Raw genomic sequence first — 16,777 nt, forward strand, 5'->3', positions numbered from 1 at the left:
AGAGCAATGGTGAGTGTGGTCAGGAAGTGAAGAAACTGGTCCAAGCAGGTTGGAACGGGTGGAGGAAGGTGTCAGGTGTGTTATGTGACAGAAGAGTCTCTGCTCAGCGGTGAGGCCAGCCATGATGGACGGATTCGAGACGGTGGCACTGAAGAGACAACAGGAAGCAGAGCTGGAGGTGGCGGAAATGAAGATGTTGAGGTTCTCTCTCGGGGTGACCAAGTTGGATAAAATTAGAAATTAGCTCATCCGAGGGACAGCCGAGGTTCCGTGTTTTGGAGACAAAGTTAGAGAGAGCAGACTTGGATGGTTTGGACACGTCCGGAGGAGAAATAGTGAGTATATTGGTAGAAGGATGATGAGGATGAAGCTGCCAGGCAAGAGAGCTTAGAGGAAGACCAAAGAGAAGGTTGTTGGATGTCGTGAGGGAAGACATGATGGCAGTTGGTGTTGGAGAGGAGGATGCAGGAGATAGGCTTTCATGGAAAAGGATGACGCGCTGTGGCGACCCCTAAAGGGACAGGCCGAAAGGAAAAGAAGAAGAAGAAGATTTGGTCATCTCGGTCCGTTTGTTCTAGCAGACACTGTTCCACGGTCACCATTGTTGTTGCTTTGTTCCCTGTTACGGAAAGGAAAGGAAAAACGGCTACGGGAAATGGCCCAAAAATGCAGAGTAAACTCCCACCCTGTGGCGTCCGAGCCAATACCAGCCATAGTGACACCCCGACTTGGAGGGGAACTGCAGTACATTTTCAAAACTGCGCACGTGGGGTGCGCTCGAGTATAAAGGCAAACTGCGCGAAGCATAGCCGCAACGATGTCAGTGCAGTCGCCGCCCGCGGGAATATAAAGAAGCCTTAAGGGACATCTGTTAGTCTGGAAAGGGTTACAAAGCCTTTTCTAAAGATTTAGTGCTCCAGCAAACCACGGTGAGAGCCCTTATCCTCAAATGAAGAAAACATGGAACAGTGGTGAACCTTCCCATGAGTGGCCGACGTAAAAACATTACCCCGAGAGCACAGCGATGACTCATTCAAGACGTCACAAAGGACAACATCTGAAGAACTTCAGGCCTCCCTTGCCTCAGTTTAGGTCAGTGTTCAAGTGTGTGTTCAGAGTTTCAAGGCGAAAACCACTGCTGACCAAAACGAACATGAAAAAAAACCACACACACAAAAAAAACACAAAAAAACATCTGAATGATTTCCGAGACTTTTGGGAGAATATTCTGTGGACTGAAGAGAGGAAGTTGAACTTTTAGAAGCTGTATGTCTCCTTACAGCTGACGTAAATCACACAGCAGTTCAGAAAAAGATCATCATACCAACAGTCAAACATGGTGGTGGTAGTGTGAGGGCCTGGGGCTGCTTTCACACTTGAGTACCTGGACGACTTGCTGTGACCGATAGAACGATGAATTCTGCTCTTTCACAGAAAATCCTGCAGGAGAATGTTCGGCCATCAATTTGTGACCTCAAGCTGAAGCACACTTGAGTTCTACAGCAGGACAACGATCCAAAACACACCAACCAACAAGTCAACTTTGGAGGAAATTAAAAAGGATGGACTTGAATTATTACGCTCCACTATCGTTATATCAGTGGCATAAAAACATCAACGATACTATCACTTGTCGTGATAGTTTTTGGGAAAATTTATCGTCCTAAAAATGTGCTATCATGACAGTCCTAAACACATACAGTATAATATACTGAGAGAGAGTAGGTGCAGTGTATAACACAAGAATAGTCGAAATCTGCACTATTGCGGGACCGCGAAAGCAAGAACCGTGACATAGCAGAGGATTTACTGTATCTGCATTCCATGATTATAAATTGCAGGGACTCCTTGTTCTCGGGTTGGGATTCATTGTTTCCATGACACGTGCATCCCGGGACTCGCACAGTCTCAAGTTTAAATTATCGATGGAAGGTTTTGGAGGAGCGGCCTGGTTAAAGTCCAGACTTGTATCTGATTGACATGCTGTGGCTTGACCTTCAAAAAAAAAAAAAAGCCGTTCATCTCGAAAACTCTTCTGTGCTGCTGTATTAAAACTACTCTGCAAGGAAGAGTGGACCAAAATATCTCCACAGGGATGTGAAATACTCATTGCCAGTTGTAGAAATCGCTGGATTTGTGTTGTGGCTGCTGAGGGCAATTACGTTTTCGTACCAGGCCAGGTAGCTCTGAATATGACATATTTTTTTTTTTCCCCTTAATAAATGAAATCACCATTTGAAAACTGCATTTCATGTTGACTTATGGCTTACTTACTTACGTATTCATGGCACTGTATGTAGTGCCAGACACACATACAACTATTTCTCGCTTTGAATTAAAAATGTGGTTTATGTTAGTAATATTGCCAACTCTAATATGCAGCCTGTGTAAATCTTGATTAATTAAGAAAACGCGGGAGGTAAACCTAAAATACCTGTACGTTTTGAATATACTGGCTCTCTTAACCCACATTTTTAACGCAGCAATTTGCTCACAGTGCTAAAAGACAACAGACAATTTTTTGAAAGAAAATTAAGACTAAATTTCATCATTAAATCTTTTAATCTGTATGAATCAGCATTCTTGGAGGTTTTAGCATTCCTGGGGGGTTTGGAGTGATTAGCTAATCCAGTAATAAATCAGTCACCCCTATATGAATCGTTACTCTGTCTTAATTTTGATTCAATCCTAATTTTCCAATCAATTTATTTGTCAAGCTATCATAACAAACTTGTACTCTCCCACCGCTTGCTTGCTACATGATGTGTGTTTTCCCTTTGCAGGATATGCTGATGCAGCTGGCTAAAGCTGTGGCTAATGCCGCAGCAGCCCTTGTACTTAAAGCTAAAAACGTGGCCCAGAAGACAGAGGACTCGGCCCACCAGAACAGAGTTATTGCTGCAGCTACCCAGTGTGCTTTGTCCACATCTCAGCTGGTGGCCTGCACTAGGGTGAGTGAGACGACCTGAGATATTTAGTACGGGTGTCACAATACATCAATATCCCAATATGTCCTATCATTATCGCTCATCCGCATCTCGGGAGTACACGCCCTACTGCTTCCAGACGGTAAATAAAGTATCTGACTTATTAAGTGCGGCGGCGCTAATATAAATGCCATTAATGCGCAACGCGGTCGAACCCGACTGGACCGAACCGTCGCGTAAAAATAAGAATTGCCGACGCACCCCCGTACATTGAGCGATTGTACACATTGACCATTTTTGGGATGGACATCTCGTTACAGCTGCGTAGCCTACCCTACCCTCGATGCAGGAACCAATCATGTTGAAGCGGGGCGGGTCTTGCCAAGAAAATGCGTGGAAATCCTAAGAATGAATGTGGGGATCCCTTTCCAGTTGGTCAATTGCAATTTGTTTCGTGTTTTGTTAATTGGTTTTCTGAAATTTAAGTGTTAGGTGTTTTGTAAATTTGTTTTCTGAAATGTAAAAAGTGTTTGTTTTTTTTTTATTTTGGAAATTTGTTTTCTGAACCATAGAACTGTTTCGGCCTTTGTTCGTTTTCTGAAACGTAAATGTGTTTCGTGTTTTGTTGATTTGTTTTCTGAAAAGTCAAAGTGTTGTTTTTTTTTGTAAAAAAAATTCTGAAATGTAAAAGTGATCGATGCCCTGAATTCAATGTAAAATATAAAGGTGACTTTTTCTGAGCTCTATGAAAAAACAACTGTAGTTTTAGTTTGATAGTGTTAAAAACTGAGAGAAGAACATGTTGAATCTTACTCGGTTACTTCATAGCTGCGCGTTCTGATTCCGTGTAAAAAAGAAAAAGACAAAAAAAAAAAGAATTTGCGCACACAGTACATCACAGTGAAGACAATTTGAGAGATTTATATTTACATTTCTGCTGATACATTGGGCACATAACTTCTGTGTGGTTTTTGGGAATACTCGTATGAATATTTTTGTTCTTGCTCAAACTGAACACAACAAATAACTTTTTATCAGACAATTCAATTATGGCAATATTATAAATTGAAGGTATTTTTATAAAGTAAACAAACATTTTATAACCATTTTCATTTAAAATATTTGCTTAATATATTTCTAAAAATGTTCAAGTGGGCCAGCGTCGTGTGGTGCGCAACAGAAGGTATACTGTACAGCAGAGTGTAAATTCAATTTCCCCTTGAAGGATTACAATGGGAACTGTATAGTAATAAGTATAACATTTTGACACCACAAATATTTGCTGACAACTGGTGAGCCTGAACAACTATGTTCTATCAGGTCTCTTGTATTGTGTTCTTTTTGTTTCTTTTGTTATGCTTCATACGCTGTCTTCCCTCATATAGGTGGTGGCTCCAACCATCAGCTCCCCAGTGTGCCAGGAACAGCTGATAGAGGCAGGCAAGCTGGTGGCCAAGTCAGTGGAAGGTTGCGTGGATGCCTCACAGGGGGCCACTAATGATGAGGGCCTCCTGAAGCAGGTGGGCGTGGCTGCAACAGGCGTCACTCAGGCATTAAACGAGCTACTTCAACATATCAAACAGTACGCCAGTGGAGGCCATCCCATTGGGCGCCATGGCGAAGCCACTGATCGTATTTTGGATGTCACAGAGAACATCTTCAGCTCAATGGGAAATGCTGGTGGGTGTCATATCTTTAGGACTCATACACATATGAACTTGCCATAGCAACATCAAACAGATGGGGGAAGGTTGCTGTTGAAGTAGTTCAAATTTGAATTTCGAGAAATATATTACCATGAGAAATTCTGGAATGAGCTATACGAAGTAGTTCTGAGCATCCCAGACAGAGAGAGAGTTGTGATTGGTGCAGATTCTAATGGACATCTTGGCGAAGGAAACAGTGGCGATGAAGAAGGGATGGGTAGGTACGGCATCCAGGAAGGGAACTTGGAGGGACAGATGGTGGTAGACTTTTCAAAAAGGATGCAAATGGCTGTCGTGAACACTTTTTTCCAGAAGAAGCAGGAACATAGGGTAACCTACAAGAGCGCAGGTAGACGCACGCAGGTGGATTAGAGCTTTTGCAGACGAGGTAATCTGAAGGACGTTACAGACTGTAAGGTAGTGGTAGGGGAGAGTGTGGCTAGACAGCATAGGATGGTGGTGTGTAAGATGATTCTGGTGGTGGGGAGGAAGATTAAGAAGACAAAAGAAGAGGAGCGAACCATGTGGTGGAAGCTGAGAAAGCAAGAGTGTTGTGCGGTTTTCGGGAAGAGATGAGATAGGCTCTCGGTGGACAGGAGGAGATTCCAGAAGACTGGACCACCTCAGCCAAGGTGATCAGAGAGACAGGCAGGATAGTACTTGGTGTATCTTCTGGCAGGAAAGGAGAAAAGGAGATTTGGTGGTGGAACCTCACAGTATAGGAAATCATACTAGGAAAGAGGTTAGCTAAAAAGAAGTGGGACACTGAGAGGACCGAGGAGAGGAGAAAGAAATACATTGAGATGCGACATAGGGCAAAGGTAAAAGGTGGCAAAGGCCAAACAAGAGGCATATGATGGCATGTGTGCCAGGTTTCTCCTTCTTTAGAAAAATATCTATACAGGTTGGCCAGACAGAGGAATAGAGTTGACAAGGATGTGCAGCAGGTTAGGGTGATTAAGGATAGAATGGGAATGTGTTGACTTGTGCAAGTAGTGTGCTGGACAGATGGAAAGAATACTTTGAGGAGTTGATGAATGAGGAAAATGAGAGAGAAGGAAGAGTAGTAAGGAGGAAGTTAGAAAGGCATTAAAGAGGATGAAAAATGGAAAGGCAGTTGGTCCTGATGACATTCCTGTGGCGGTATGGAAGCATCTAGGAGAGGTGGCTGTGGAGTTTTTGACCAGCTTGTTCAACAGAATTCTAGTGGGTGAGAAGATGCCCGAGGAACGGAGGAAAAGTGTGCTGATGCCCATTTTTAAGAACAATGGTGATGTGCAGAGCTATGGGAACTAAAGAGGAATAAAGTGGATGAGCCACACAATGGAGTTATGGGAAAGAGTCGTGGAGGCGAGACTCAGGACAGAAGTGAGTATTTGCGAGCAACAGTATGGTTTCATGCAGAGAAAGAGTACCACAGATGCATTATTTGCCTTGAGGATGTTGATGGAAAAGTACAGAGAAGGTCAGAAGGAGCTACATTGTGTCTTTGTAGATCTAGAGAAAGGCGACGAGAGAGTACCCAGAGAGGAACTGTGGTACTGCATGCGGAGGTCTGGAGTGGCAGAGAAGTATGTTAGAATAATAGAGGACATGTACGAGGGCAGCAGAACAGCGGTGAGGTGTGCTGTAGGTGTGACAGAGGAATTTAAGGTGGAGGTGGGACTGCATCAGGGATCAGCCCTGAGCCCCTTCCTTTTCGCAGTGGTGATGGATAGGCTGACAGATGAGGTTAGACTGGAATCCCCGTGGACCAGGATGTTTGCTGATGACATTGTGATCTGCAACAGTGTTCCATGCTGGTAATCCTTAATCAAGCAAACCCAAGCAACATTGTGGAAATTTCCTGTCGAGCAATCAACAAATAGTAGCATGTTTAGCTCCACCCTAAACAAGAAAAACATATCGCTCTGTACACCAATAAAAGCGGAAACAGAGGAACGTACAGGACTCTTTACAGTGGAAGCACATAAGGTTACATACCCTGGCGGAATTTCTGAAATATTGCTATGGTTTTGAAAAATCTGACTAATAATGCAGACAACTTTGATTTAGGGATACTGGTTATTTTAACGCATCTGTGCAAGTAAATATGATGTGTGCTGTTCTTTAACAGGTGAGATGGTTCGCCAGGCTCGTATCCTTGCCCAGGCCACATCTGATCTGGTCAATGCCATCAAGATGGATGCAGAGGGAGAGTCAGACCTGGAAAATTCACGAAAACTGCTATCTGCTGCCAAACTTCTGGCTGATGCTACTGCCAAGATGGTGGAGGCGGCCAAGGTCTGCTTGTATTTTTATATCACACTTTACGTACAGCAGGTTCCTGTCTTGCTGGTCATGCAGGTGAAATGCCGTAAACTGCCGGGCCTATCGTGAGTCTGGATTTCACCACCATGGCAACCGAGGATGGCGCCCTTACGTTACAACTTGAGTGGCTTCTACTTGTGGGAGCAGAGTGTAGGAAAAACAGCTGGGATTTATATAGGTGATCTAAACCCACAGGAGAAACAACAAATGCAAAGTCCTCTAGAGAAGGCTAAAACTCAAACGTTTAACTTATATTCTATATGCATCAACATTTGAAACAGTGCAATCTCAGTATGACATAAAATGACATTAGTGTGTTTGCCCCCAGGGTGCGGCAGCAAACCCTGACAGTGAGGAGCAGCAGCAGAGGCTGCGAGAGGCGGCCGAAGGTCTCCGCATGGCCACGAATGCTGCTGCACAGAATGCAATCAAAAAACGTCTGGTCAACAAGCTTGAGGTAAATCAAACTTAAGAAAATGTTTTTGTTGTCATATCACTTACCGTAATTTCTCGTGTATAATGGGCATTTCCCCCCCTAAAAATGTCAAAAGTATGCATTATACATAGGTATAGGGGGAAATGTGTGTGTGGGGGGGGAACATTCATAATTTAATAAATATATGCCACCATCTTGAGGTTATGAAAAAGCTGTACACTTTCATTCCAAGATGCCACCCCCATCTAGAGGTTATGAGACAGGTGTACACCAGGGGTGTCCAAACCTTTTGCAAAGAAGGCCAGAAGCCGTCTTCTCACACAAGTATGTCCAGCTGTTAATAAATTCAACCTCAGTAAAATGTTTGCAGTGCTTGGAAATCAGCATTGCCACCGCAAAGCTCGCCTTTGTAGAATTTTCATTTGAGTCACAGGCTCTTGGGGAAAAAAAACTCTGCCGTGCTATCAAAACAGCTTCCAGTTGCTTCAGTTTTTCGGCATGTTCGTTCGCTGTTAGCTTGTTGTTGTGAGCATGTTTCGTCTGGTAGTGCCTCTTAATGTTGAATTCTTTGAAAACAGCCACAGTCTCTTGGCAAATTAGGCAGACACAGTTGTTTCATTGTCAACTTTCCTCTCATGAGGGCATCAAATTTACAAACTTTATTGTGAAACCATATGCCATGAGAAAACAGACTTGTCAATCTAATGTTGTCAATACATTTAGTTTTTTTATTTCCCATAAATATCCTGTACGGACATCAATTTATTCAGCAAACCAGGGCTGGGCTAGAACCGTTAGGCTGTTCACACTTCTAATTTGGTACTGTAGTCCAGTGATTCTCAACTGGTGGGTCGGGACCCAAAAGTGGGTTGTGTCTGCTTGTTTGGTGTGATCCATTGTTTGGATAATACTTTTTACACTTCACCAAACAAAACACACTTACAGAGCAATTCAATCTGATCGAGTTTTGACCAAACCCCTTCAGTATTCATTTTTCATCTTACCAAAATATGTTGAACAATTCTATGCTTCCAACTCTGTGGGAACAATATTGGGAAGGCCATCCTCTTGCTTTTTCAGTTCCTGTTTATTCATTGTCAAATGAATTGCTCAAGATTAAACCTGGTGTGATGTTGCTACTTTGAGTAGCGGTAGAAACGTTAATGAAAGCTGCAGAATGATTTTTCTATCTCCTGTTAGAATGCAGCAAGACAAGCAGCTGCAGCGGCTACTCAGACAATAGCTGCAGCCCAACATGCTGCCTCATCCAACAAGAACCAGGCTGCCCAGCAGCAGCTGGTCCAAAGCTGCAAGGTAAGTACCTACAGGGCTCTACACTAACTTTTGCACTAGTAGCACTGGTACGACCAGCTTTTTCAGTTGGTCGCCCCAGCACATGAGGTGGTCGCACGATTTTTCGAGGAGGTATGACCATGGCATACCAAACTTTCGTGTGAAGTAAAGATTGATAGTGACTCGAGATTAGAGCTGGACGGCGATATGATCGAGCTCGAGGATCGTGATACATTTCTCGTCGATTTTGATTATCAGCTGTGTGCTTATTTCCTCGATCAAACACGGCGGGATTGTGCGTGACAACAGCCAATCAATAGTGTGTCCTATCTGGAAGAAGCAGTCAAATAAGTTGCAGCAGGCATCCAATCATATTGCAGCGGGTCGCATTTAACTCAAATGGAATTCATAACAGTGATTGAGACTGTGTCACACGGTCACAGCGCTTGCGCTCTCTCTTTCTCGCACTCGCGCAAATGCAACAAGATAACATTTTTAGTCGCACAAGCTGACAAAAAGGTCACCTATGCGACCGATTTGGTCGCAGTTTCGAGCCCTGACCTATTTCTAGGCCTGCACAATTTAAGGTCATCCTGGACAGATAAACAGTTGTATTATGCCATTTTTGTCTGTTCTCATTTTGGGCATTCACTACTAAAAGACAAGTTGGCTTATGTGTTTTTTGTGTGTATGTGGCTTTTAGGTGGTTGCAGAGCAGATCCCTCAGTTGGTTCAAGGAGTCAGAGGAAGCCAGTCTCAGCCTGACAGCCCCAGTGCTCAGTTGACCCTCATTGGTGCAAGCCAAAACTTCCTGCAGGTAGCACACAACCCACACAAGCAGTACCGTAAACACAATGTAGTTGCAGAGCTGGGAAGAACTCACTGTGTCTCAGAATTGTCAGTCACAACAGATGTTGGCTATGTACAAGCCCAATTCCAATGAAGTTGGGACATCGTGTTAAACCTTAATCAAACAGAATACAATGATTTGCAAATCATGTTCAACCTATATTTATTTGAATACACTGCAAAGACAAGATATTTCATGTTCAAACTGATAAACTTCACTAGCGAGTAATCGTTAACGTAGAATTGTATGGCTGCAACACGTTCCAAAAAAGCTGGGACAGGTGGCAAAAAAGACAAAGTGAGAAAGTTGAGGAATGCTCATCAAACACCTGTTTGGAACATCCCACAGGTGAACAGGCTCATTGGGAACAGGTGGGCGCCATGATTGGGTCGAAAGGGAGCTTGAATTCACAAGCAAAGATGGGGCGAGGTTCACCTCTTTGTGAACAAGTGCGGGAGAAAATAGTCCAACAGTTTAAGGACAATGTTGCTCAATGTACTATCGCAAGGAATTTCGGGATTTCATCATCTACGGTCCATAATATCATCAAAAGGTTCAGAGAATCTGGAGAAATCACTGCACGGAAGTGGCAGGGCCGAAAAGCAACATTGAATACCCGTGACCTTCGATCCCTCATGCGTCACTGCATCAAAAACCGACCTTCAGAAAACCAATGTCAGGAAATACAATTCGGCGCTACATCCGTAAGTGCAACTTGAAACTCTACTATGCAGTGCTTTGCATAGTAGCCAATATCAACAACACCCAGAAATGCCGCCGGCTTCTCTGGGCCCGAGCTCATCTAAGATGAACTGATGCAAAGTGGAAAAGTGTTCTGTGGTCCGATGAGTCCATATTTCAAATTGTTTTTGGAAATTGTGGACCTCGTGTCCTCCAGGCCAAAGAGGAAAAGAACCATCCGGACTGTTATGGACGCAAAGTTCAAAAGCCAGCATCTGCGATGGTATGGGGCTGTGTTAGTGCCAATGGCATGAGTAACTTACACATCTGTGAAGGCACCATTCATGCTGAAAGGTGCATGCAGGTTTAGGAGAAACATATGCTGCCATCCAAGCGACGTCTTTATTATATTTTATTTCTTTATTTTTATTTCTTTATTCGTCTTTATAACTCTATTTGCTTATACGTTTTCAGCCTGGAGCAAAGATGGTCACCGCCTCCAAAGCCACAGTTCCCACCATCAGTGACCAGGCTTCAGCAATGCAGCTCAGCCAGTGTGCTAAGAACCTGGCAAGTGCCCTGGCTGAGCTACGCACTGCCTCACAGAAGGTACCCACACAGCTACACTATTATGTCGTTTGAGTTTCTTAGAAACAAACCCAAGCAATGCTGCCCATCACATTGCTCCAAATCACATCAAGGGCCTGATTTACTAAATGTTTGTATGTGCAAGAAACGGGGGCAAACTTGTTGAGCTTGCCTCTTCCCCTCACACTTCCAATTCCATCACCTGATTTTGCGCTTTTTGTGCTTTCCCAATGTTCAGTGGTGTGAAAATGATCAGAGCCACCGAAAGCGCAAAACCGTCTTTTTAAATATGGTGGTCTCCATCACTTTTAGACCTGCTGCCAAAAGCATGCACCATTTATTTGAAGGAATTAACAAATACATTTAGCACCGGCTATTTGGGATCTTAATAAAAGACCACAATCTTAGTCGATCACGGACAACATGCCCACCATCAGCTTGCGCCGTATGGTCATGCAACTAAGCACCCGCGATTTGGGATCTTAGTAAATTAGGCCCTAAGTGTCACATCAAATTACTCTGTTACTCCTGCTTACTGCCAGCCAGGGGGATTTTTTTTTTTCATTCATTCATATGCATTTCCAGAGGAAGTTGAAATTGAATAAAATCGATTGTTTCACTTTTTTTTTTTTTTTTTTTTTTTCCATTCTAAAATCCAAAATGTTATTATTATTATTATTATTATTATTATTATTTATTTTTTTTAAGTTAAGGTTTTGCTTCAGAATTTGAAAAAAGATACAAATTTCCCTTGCATTGTGGAAAGGCAGCCTTTTCAGGCTCTCCCGCACGTGTGCCCATTTGCAGGCCCAAGAGGCGTGCGGCCCGCTGGAGTTAGACAATGCCCTGTCAATCGTGAGACGTCTGGAGAAGGATATTCAGGATGCCAGAGCTTCAGCTGATGAAGGCAAACTCAAACCCCTACCAGGCGAGAACGTAAGTGGAATGGATAAATACACGCGCACATGACTTTTCTTCGTGGACAAACTGCATCAAGACATGCATCAATAACAGTTTCTTATTCTCTGCATGCCCCTCATGGTTCCAGCTTGACAAATGCTCCCAGGACCTTGGTACCAGCACTAAAGCAGTCAGCTCAGCCATAGCCCAGTTGCTAAGCGAGGCCACTCAGGGCAATGAGAACTATACAGGTTTGTTTTGAACCATTTTCGATCATTGGCATTTTATTTGCAGCGTTGATCCTTCCATAATGAAAAAAAAAAGAGAGATCTACTTCAATGTATGCTGAGTCTTTTAAGCACATCTAGGCACACTGTACATAACAATAACATTGTTTGCGTTTACTAAAAATGAGGACTCTATTTAATCACATTTATGCGCTCAAGACGACACACAACTCACAGTGCCCTGATTCCTGGCACACCAATAACACCGATGCATAAACGCGCATCGGGTGACAGTGAACTTTCACCGACATCGTAAAAGCAGTAGCAAAATTGAAAGACTCTTCGCTTATCACCAAAGCACTTTAAGCCTACGATATCGACGCAAAATATGTCGCAGCGGGCACGGGCACAAGACTTGACGTTGGCGTCAAACGAGCTAATATGAGCGAGGCTGCTCTGTCGTAGTGGCTGCCTGTAAGAGGAGGAGAAATAGTGTTTTCTATACAGTATCAGCAAAAGTAAGTATGTACAAGCATATAATTGTGTATTTTGTTGTTATGACGATTTCTGCTCAGGGCAGCCAGTTTCCGAAGAAAATAAAAGCTTGAATATAGCCAACTTGAACTCCTGAGTGAAAGCCACGTGAACATTGTCAGCTGAAAATGCAGCCCGTCAATCAATTATTTCTAGAATTGTCCTTTGCTATTAGTTCCTGGTTCAATTGAATTGTAATCAACCAGGTTTACGATATTATAAATGCAGTCATCTTGATCTAGATCTGCTTTTTCAAGGTATGGCAGCCAGGGATGTGGCCCAGGCTCTGAAGTCCTTGGCCTCAGCAGCAAGAGGTGTCGCTGCCACCACAGATGACGCAGGAGCACGTGCTGCTCTGCTGGACTGTGCCAGTGATGTCATGGATAAGTCAGCCAACTTAATTGAAGAGACCAAGAAGGCCATCACTAAGCCAGGAGATGCAGAGAGTCAACAAAGACTGGCCCAGGTCAGACAACGACCGAGGGTCAGAGGGGCATACGGTTTTCACAACAAAGTTGGCAATTTTGCTGATAGTTTTTATTAGTCATCCATCCATCTTCTACAGCTTATCCGAGGTCGGGTCGCGGGGGCAGTAGCTTTAGCAGAGACGCCCAGACTTCCCTCTCCCCAGCCACTTCATCCAGCTCTTCCGGGGGAATCCCGAGGCGTTCCCGGGCCGGCCGAAGGACGTAGTCTCTCCGGCCTGTCCTGGGGCGTCCCCGGGGTCTCCTCCCGGTGGGACGTGCCCGGAACACCTCACCGGGGAGGCGTCCGGGAGGCATCCGAATCAGATGCCCCAGCCACCTCATCTGGCTCCTTTCGATGCGGAGGAGCAGCGGCTCTACACTGAGATCCTCCCGGATGACCGAGCTTCTCACCCTATCTCGAAGGGAGAGCCCGGACACCCTGCGGAGGAAACCCATTTCGGCCGCTCGTATCCGGGATCTCGTTCTTTGGGTCACGACCCACAGCGCGTGACCATAGGCGAGGGTAGGAACGTAGACCGACCGGTAAATCGAGAGCTTCGCCTTTCGGCTTAGCTCCCTCTTCACCACAACGGCCCGATGCAAAGTCCGCATCGATGCGGACGCCGCACCGATCCGCCTGTCGATCTCCCGTTCCATTCTTCCCTCACTCGTGAACAAGACCCCGAGATATTTGAACTCCTCCACTTGGGGCAGGATCTCTTCCCTGAACCGTAGAGGGAACGAGGGTGGGGTTCACCCTCGTCCACCGGGGTCAACCCCAACGCACAGGCGCCGAGCCGGGGAGCAATAAGTATACCCACACCCGCTCGGCGCCTCTCACCGTGGGCAACTCCAGATTGGAAGAGAGTCCAACCCCTCTCGAGAGGACTGGTACCGGAGCCCAAGCTGTGTGTGGAGGCCAGTCCGACTATATCTAGTCGGAACTTCTCGACCTCGCACAGCAGCTCGGGCTCCTTCCCTGCCAGAGAGGTGACATTCCACGTCCCTAGAGCCAGCTTCTGTAGCAGGGGATCGGATCGCCAAGGTCCCCGCCTTCGGCCCCCGCCCGGCTCGCGAGAGAAAGAGAGAGAGAGACTGCCTCGCACTGCACCCGACCCCTACGGCCCCTCCCACAGGTGGTGAGCCCACAGGAAGGGGGACCCACGTTACCCTTTCGCTCGCCTTCGAGCCCCACCTCCAGGCCTGGCTCCAGAGGGGGGCCCCGGTGACCCGCGTCCGATCAAGGGAAACCTGAGTCAATATTTTGTCGTTTTTAGTCATAGTTTTTTTTCTTCTTCTTCTTTTTTTTTTTTTTTTTTTTAAACCATGAATTACAAAAAAAAATACACATTGTATCAGGTCCTACTCATCAATGTTTTTGTATCCATGATAATTGGAACAGTTTTTTGTGCGAGACTGTTCACACTCTGGCGTGAACGCTGACCTGCAAGTGATCGAAGTTCATCAGTCACTCAGTGTGGGTGTAATTGTGTGTCTACTTATACATGCAGGTGGCTAAAGCGGTCTCTCAGGCCTTGAACAGATGCGTGAACTGCCTCCCCGGTCAGAGGGACGTGGACAACGCCATTCGTACTGTGGGTGAAGCCAGCAAAGCTCTCCTGGCTGATTCTGTAAGTACAATCAACAAAGTGCATTGCTTTGCAATTTAGCGCCGCTATGGCGACTTGTTGTTCTGTGCTTAGTTTTTGTTGCGAGATCCCTTGTTTGTAGTGTACCGTACATCTTAAGTCCACTACAGATGAAATGGCATCAGCATCATGACCAGAATTGTCACAGAAATGACAGCTACACGCACCAAAAGCATTATGACACCTTTTTTAAATGACAGACAAAGTGAACTACGGGTATGAACCCCACCACATGAAGACTGAGTTTGGAACGACAGGTGAAAGCAGTCGTGTCATTAAGTTTGATGTTTTCCTTTCCAGTTTCCGTCCAGCGGAAGGAGTTTCCAGGAGGTTCAGGCGCAGCTTAATGAAGTGGCAGCCAATCTGAACCAGTCAGCCAACGAGGTTGTCCAGGCATCTCGAGCGACCACCCAAGACCTGGCCAGGGCCACCGGCAAGTTCGGGCAAGACTTCAGCAACTTCCTGGAGGCTGGGGTCGACATGGCGGGAACGTCACAAGTCAGTGTGATGAGATAACCGCATCAGTAAACTCAACTTTCGACTTTCATACTGCATTTCTGGTCAATCGGCACGTCGGGATCGATTTACAGAAACTTGCTTTCATATAATTTGCTCTATGAGGACGTCAGCTCGACAGTGACAATTAACTTTCCAGCGCAAAGGGTTGAACGTGAGTGTGCGGTCTTAAACGTCACGCCGGCATGGGTTGGCCGCATTCGACCTCTGTTCTGTTCTCATTTGTAGATATGTCCCCAGGTCGAAGTGCAACTGCCTCATAATCAATGATACATCAACAAAAAATGGAAATGACTTTATGCCTTCTCCCTCACCTTCTCCAGTCTAAAGAGGATAAGACACAAGTGGTGTCCAACCTGAAGACCATCTCAATGTCATCCAGCAAACTACTGCTGTCAGCCAAAGCGCTGTCTACTGATCCCAACTCTCCCAACCTCAAGAACCAGCTGGCAGCAGCTGCTCGGTACCATTTTCAAATCAAATTCCAATTTTGTTTTGCTGCATATACACTTCATTTCTGTCATTCATCCATCCTTTGTCCTCATAGGGCAGTTACAGATAGCATCAACCAGCTCATAACCATGTGCACTCAGCAGGCGCCGGGTCAGAAGGAGTGTGACAATGCCCTTCGAGAGCTGGAGGTACCGCCACCAAACAACAGTTGTACTTTCTCGTCTCTTCTGTAGTTTGCTTAATCCTGTTTTCTTCCCAATAATTCGGATTACTAGACACCATAAACGATTCGTTTCCACGAAAGAGCTTCACAAATCCAGCGTGGACGGAATTGCGCAAAACTATTTGGGAAATGTCAGCCGCTTAAAGTTCAGTTTGTCCATGTCCATCAGGTGCCAGTCACATTGGTAAATAGGCATACGTTGCCAGCGCGATCTATCTCTCCAAATGTAAAGTCTACATTTCAAATAAAGACATATCACAGAAGTAGTCGTAGTAAGAGAAGGAGGAGGAGGAGTAATCTATATCATTTAACGTTGCTAACAAATCCGTTGTGAAATAAACGTGCATTTGGAGAGTTAGCGTGTGACGATGTTCCTTGTGTGTAGTCGGTGAGGGGGATGCTAGAGAACCCGACGGAAGCTGTCAACGAGCTCTCCTACTTTGACTGTATCGACAGCGTCATGGAAAACTCCAAGGTTGGACATAAATCGCTCTTGCTGTACATGTGGAAGGTCTTCTACAATCCAGCCAACGTGTGTCTTCTCTCTGTTCATGGTCTATTTTATGTCTGAAGGTCCTTGGTGAATCTATGGCTGGTATTTCCCACAATGCCAAGAACTCCAATCTGCCAGAGTTTGGTGACTCAGTCAGTTCTGGCTCCAAGGCCCTGTGTGGTTTGACTGAGGCTGCAGCACAGGTAGAAATGAGTTGTTGAATTGTCACGCCCCATTTAGACCAGGAGTGCCCGAACGTCTTCGGGTAAGGGCCGCGTACAAAACAGCTTCAAGAGCCACTTTGATATTCATATTGTTGTTTTAAGGCCGCCTATCTGGTTGGAGTGTCAGACCCCAACAGTTCAGCGGGTCAGAAGGGTCTGGTGGATCCTGCTCAGTTTGCCCGTGCTAACCAGGCAATCCAGATGGCCTGCCAGAACTTGGTGGACCCAGGCTGCACCCAGTCGCAAGTACAGACCACTGCAACATCCCACCAATCGCCATTTCTGTGTTTTCATCTTTTC

At 45.3% G+C, this 16,777-nt stretch overlaps 1 protein-coding gene across 4 annotated transcripts in view; it reads left to right on the plus strand.

Annotated features, from left to right (window-relative positions):
- tln1 (talin 1) overlaps positions 1-16,777 on the plus strand; it is an 83,521-nt gene that overhangs the window by 43,065 nt on the left and 23,679 nt on the right. For all 4 annotated transcript variants that reach the window (XM_061699133.1, XM_061699132.1, XM_061699135.1 and 1 more), the window contains 17 exons: positions 2,784-2,951; positions 4,313-4,607; positions 6,750-6,916; positions 7,272-7,400; positions 8,580-8,693; positions 9,376-9,489; positions 10,678-10,812; positions 11,599-11,727; positions 11,840-11,942; positions 12,710-12,918; positions 14,431-14,550; positions 14,869-15,066; positions 15,408-15,547; positions 15,632-15,725; positions 16,146-16,235; positions 16,334-16,456; positions 16,580-16,723. In XM_061699133.1, coding sequence (XP_061555117.1) covers positions 2,784-2,951; positions 4,313-4,607; positions 6,750-6,916; positions 7,272-7,400; positions 8,580-8,693; positions 9,376-9,489; positions 10,678-10,812; positions 11,599-11,727; positions 11,840-11,942; positions 12,710-12,918; positions 14,431-14,550; positions 14,869-15,066; positions 15,408-15,547; positions 15,632-15,725; positions 16,146-16,235; positions 16,334-16,456; positions 16,580-16,723 — 2,472 coding nt within the window. The remainder of the gene's footprint in view (positions 1-2,783; positions 2,952-4,312; positions 4,608-6,749; positions 6,917-7,271; positions 7,401-8,579; positions 8,694-9,375; positions 9,490-10,677; positions 10,813-11,598; positions 11,728-11,839; positions 11,943-12,709; positions 12,919-14,430; positions 14,551-14,868; positions 15,067-15,407; positions 15,548-15,631; positions 15,726-16,145; positions 16,236-16,333; positions 16,457-16,579; positions 16,724-16,777) is intronic.

Source organism: Phycodurus eques, chromosome 15 (assembly GCF_024500275.1).
Source record: "Phycodurus eques isolate BA_2022a chromosome 15, UOR_Pequ_1.1, whole genome shotgun sequence".
Classification (NCBI taxonomy): Eukaryota; Metazoa; Chordata; class Actinopteri; order Syngnathiformes; family Syngnathidae; genus Phycodurus; species Phycodurus eques.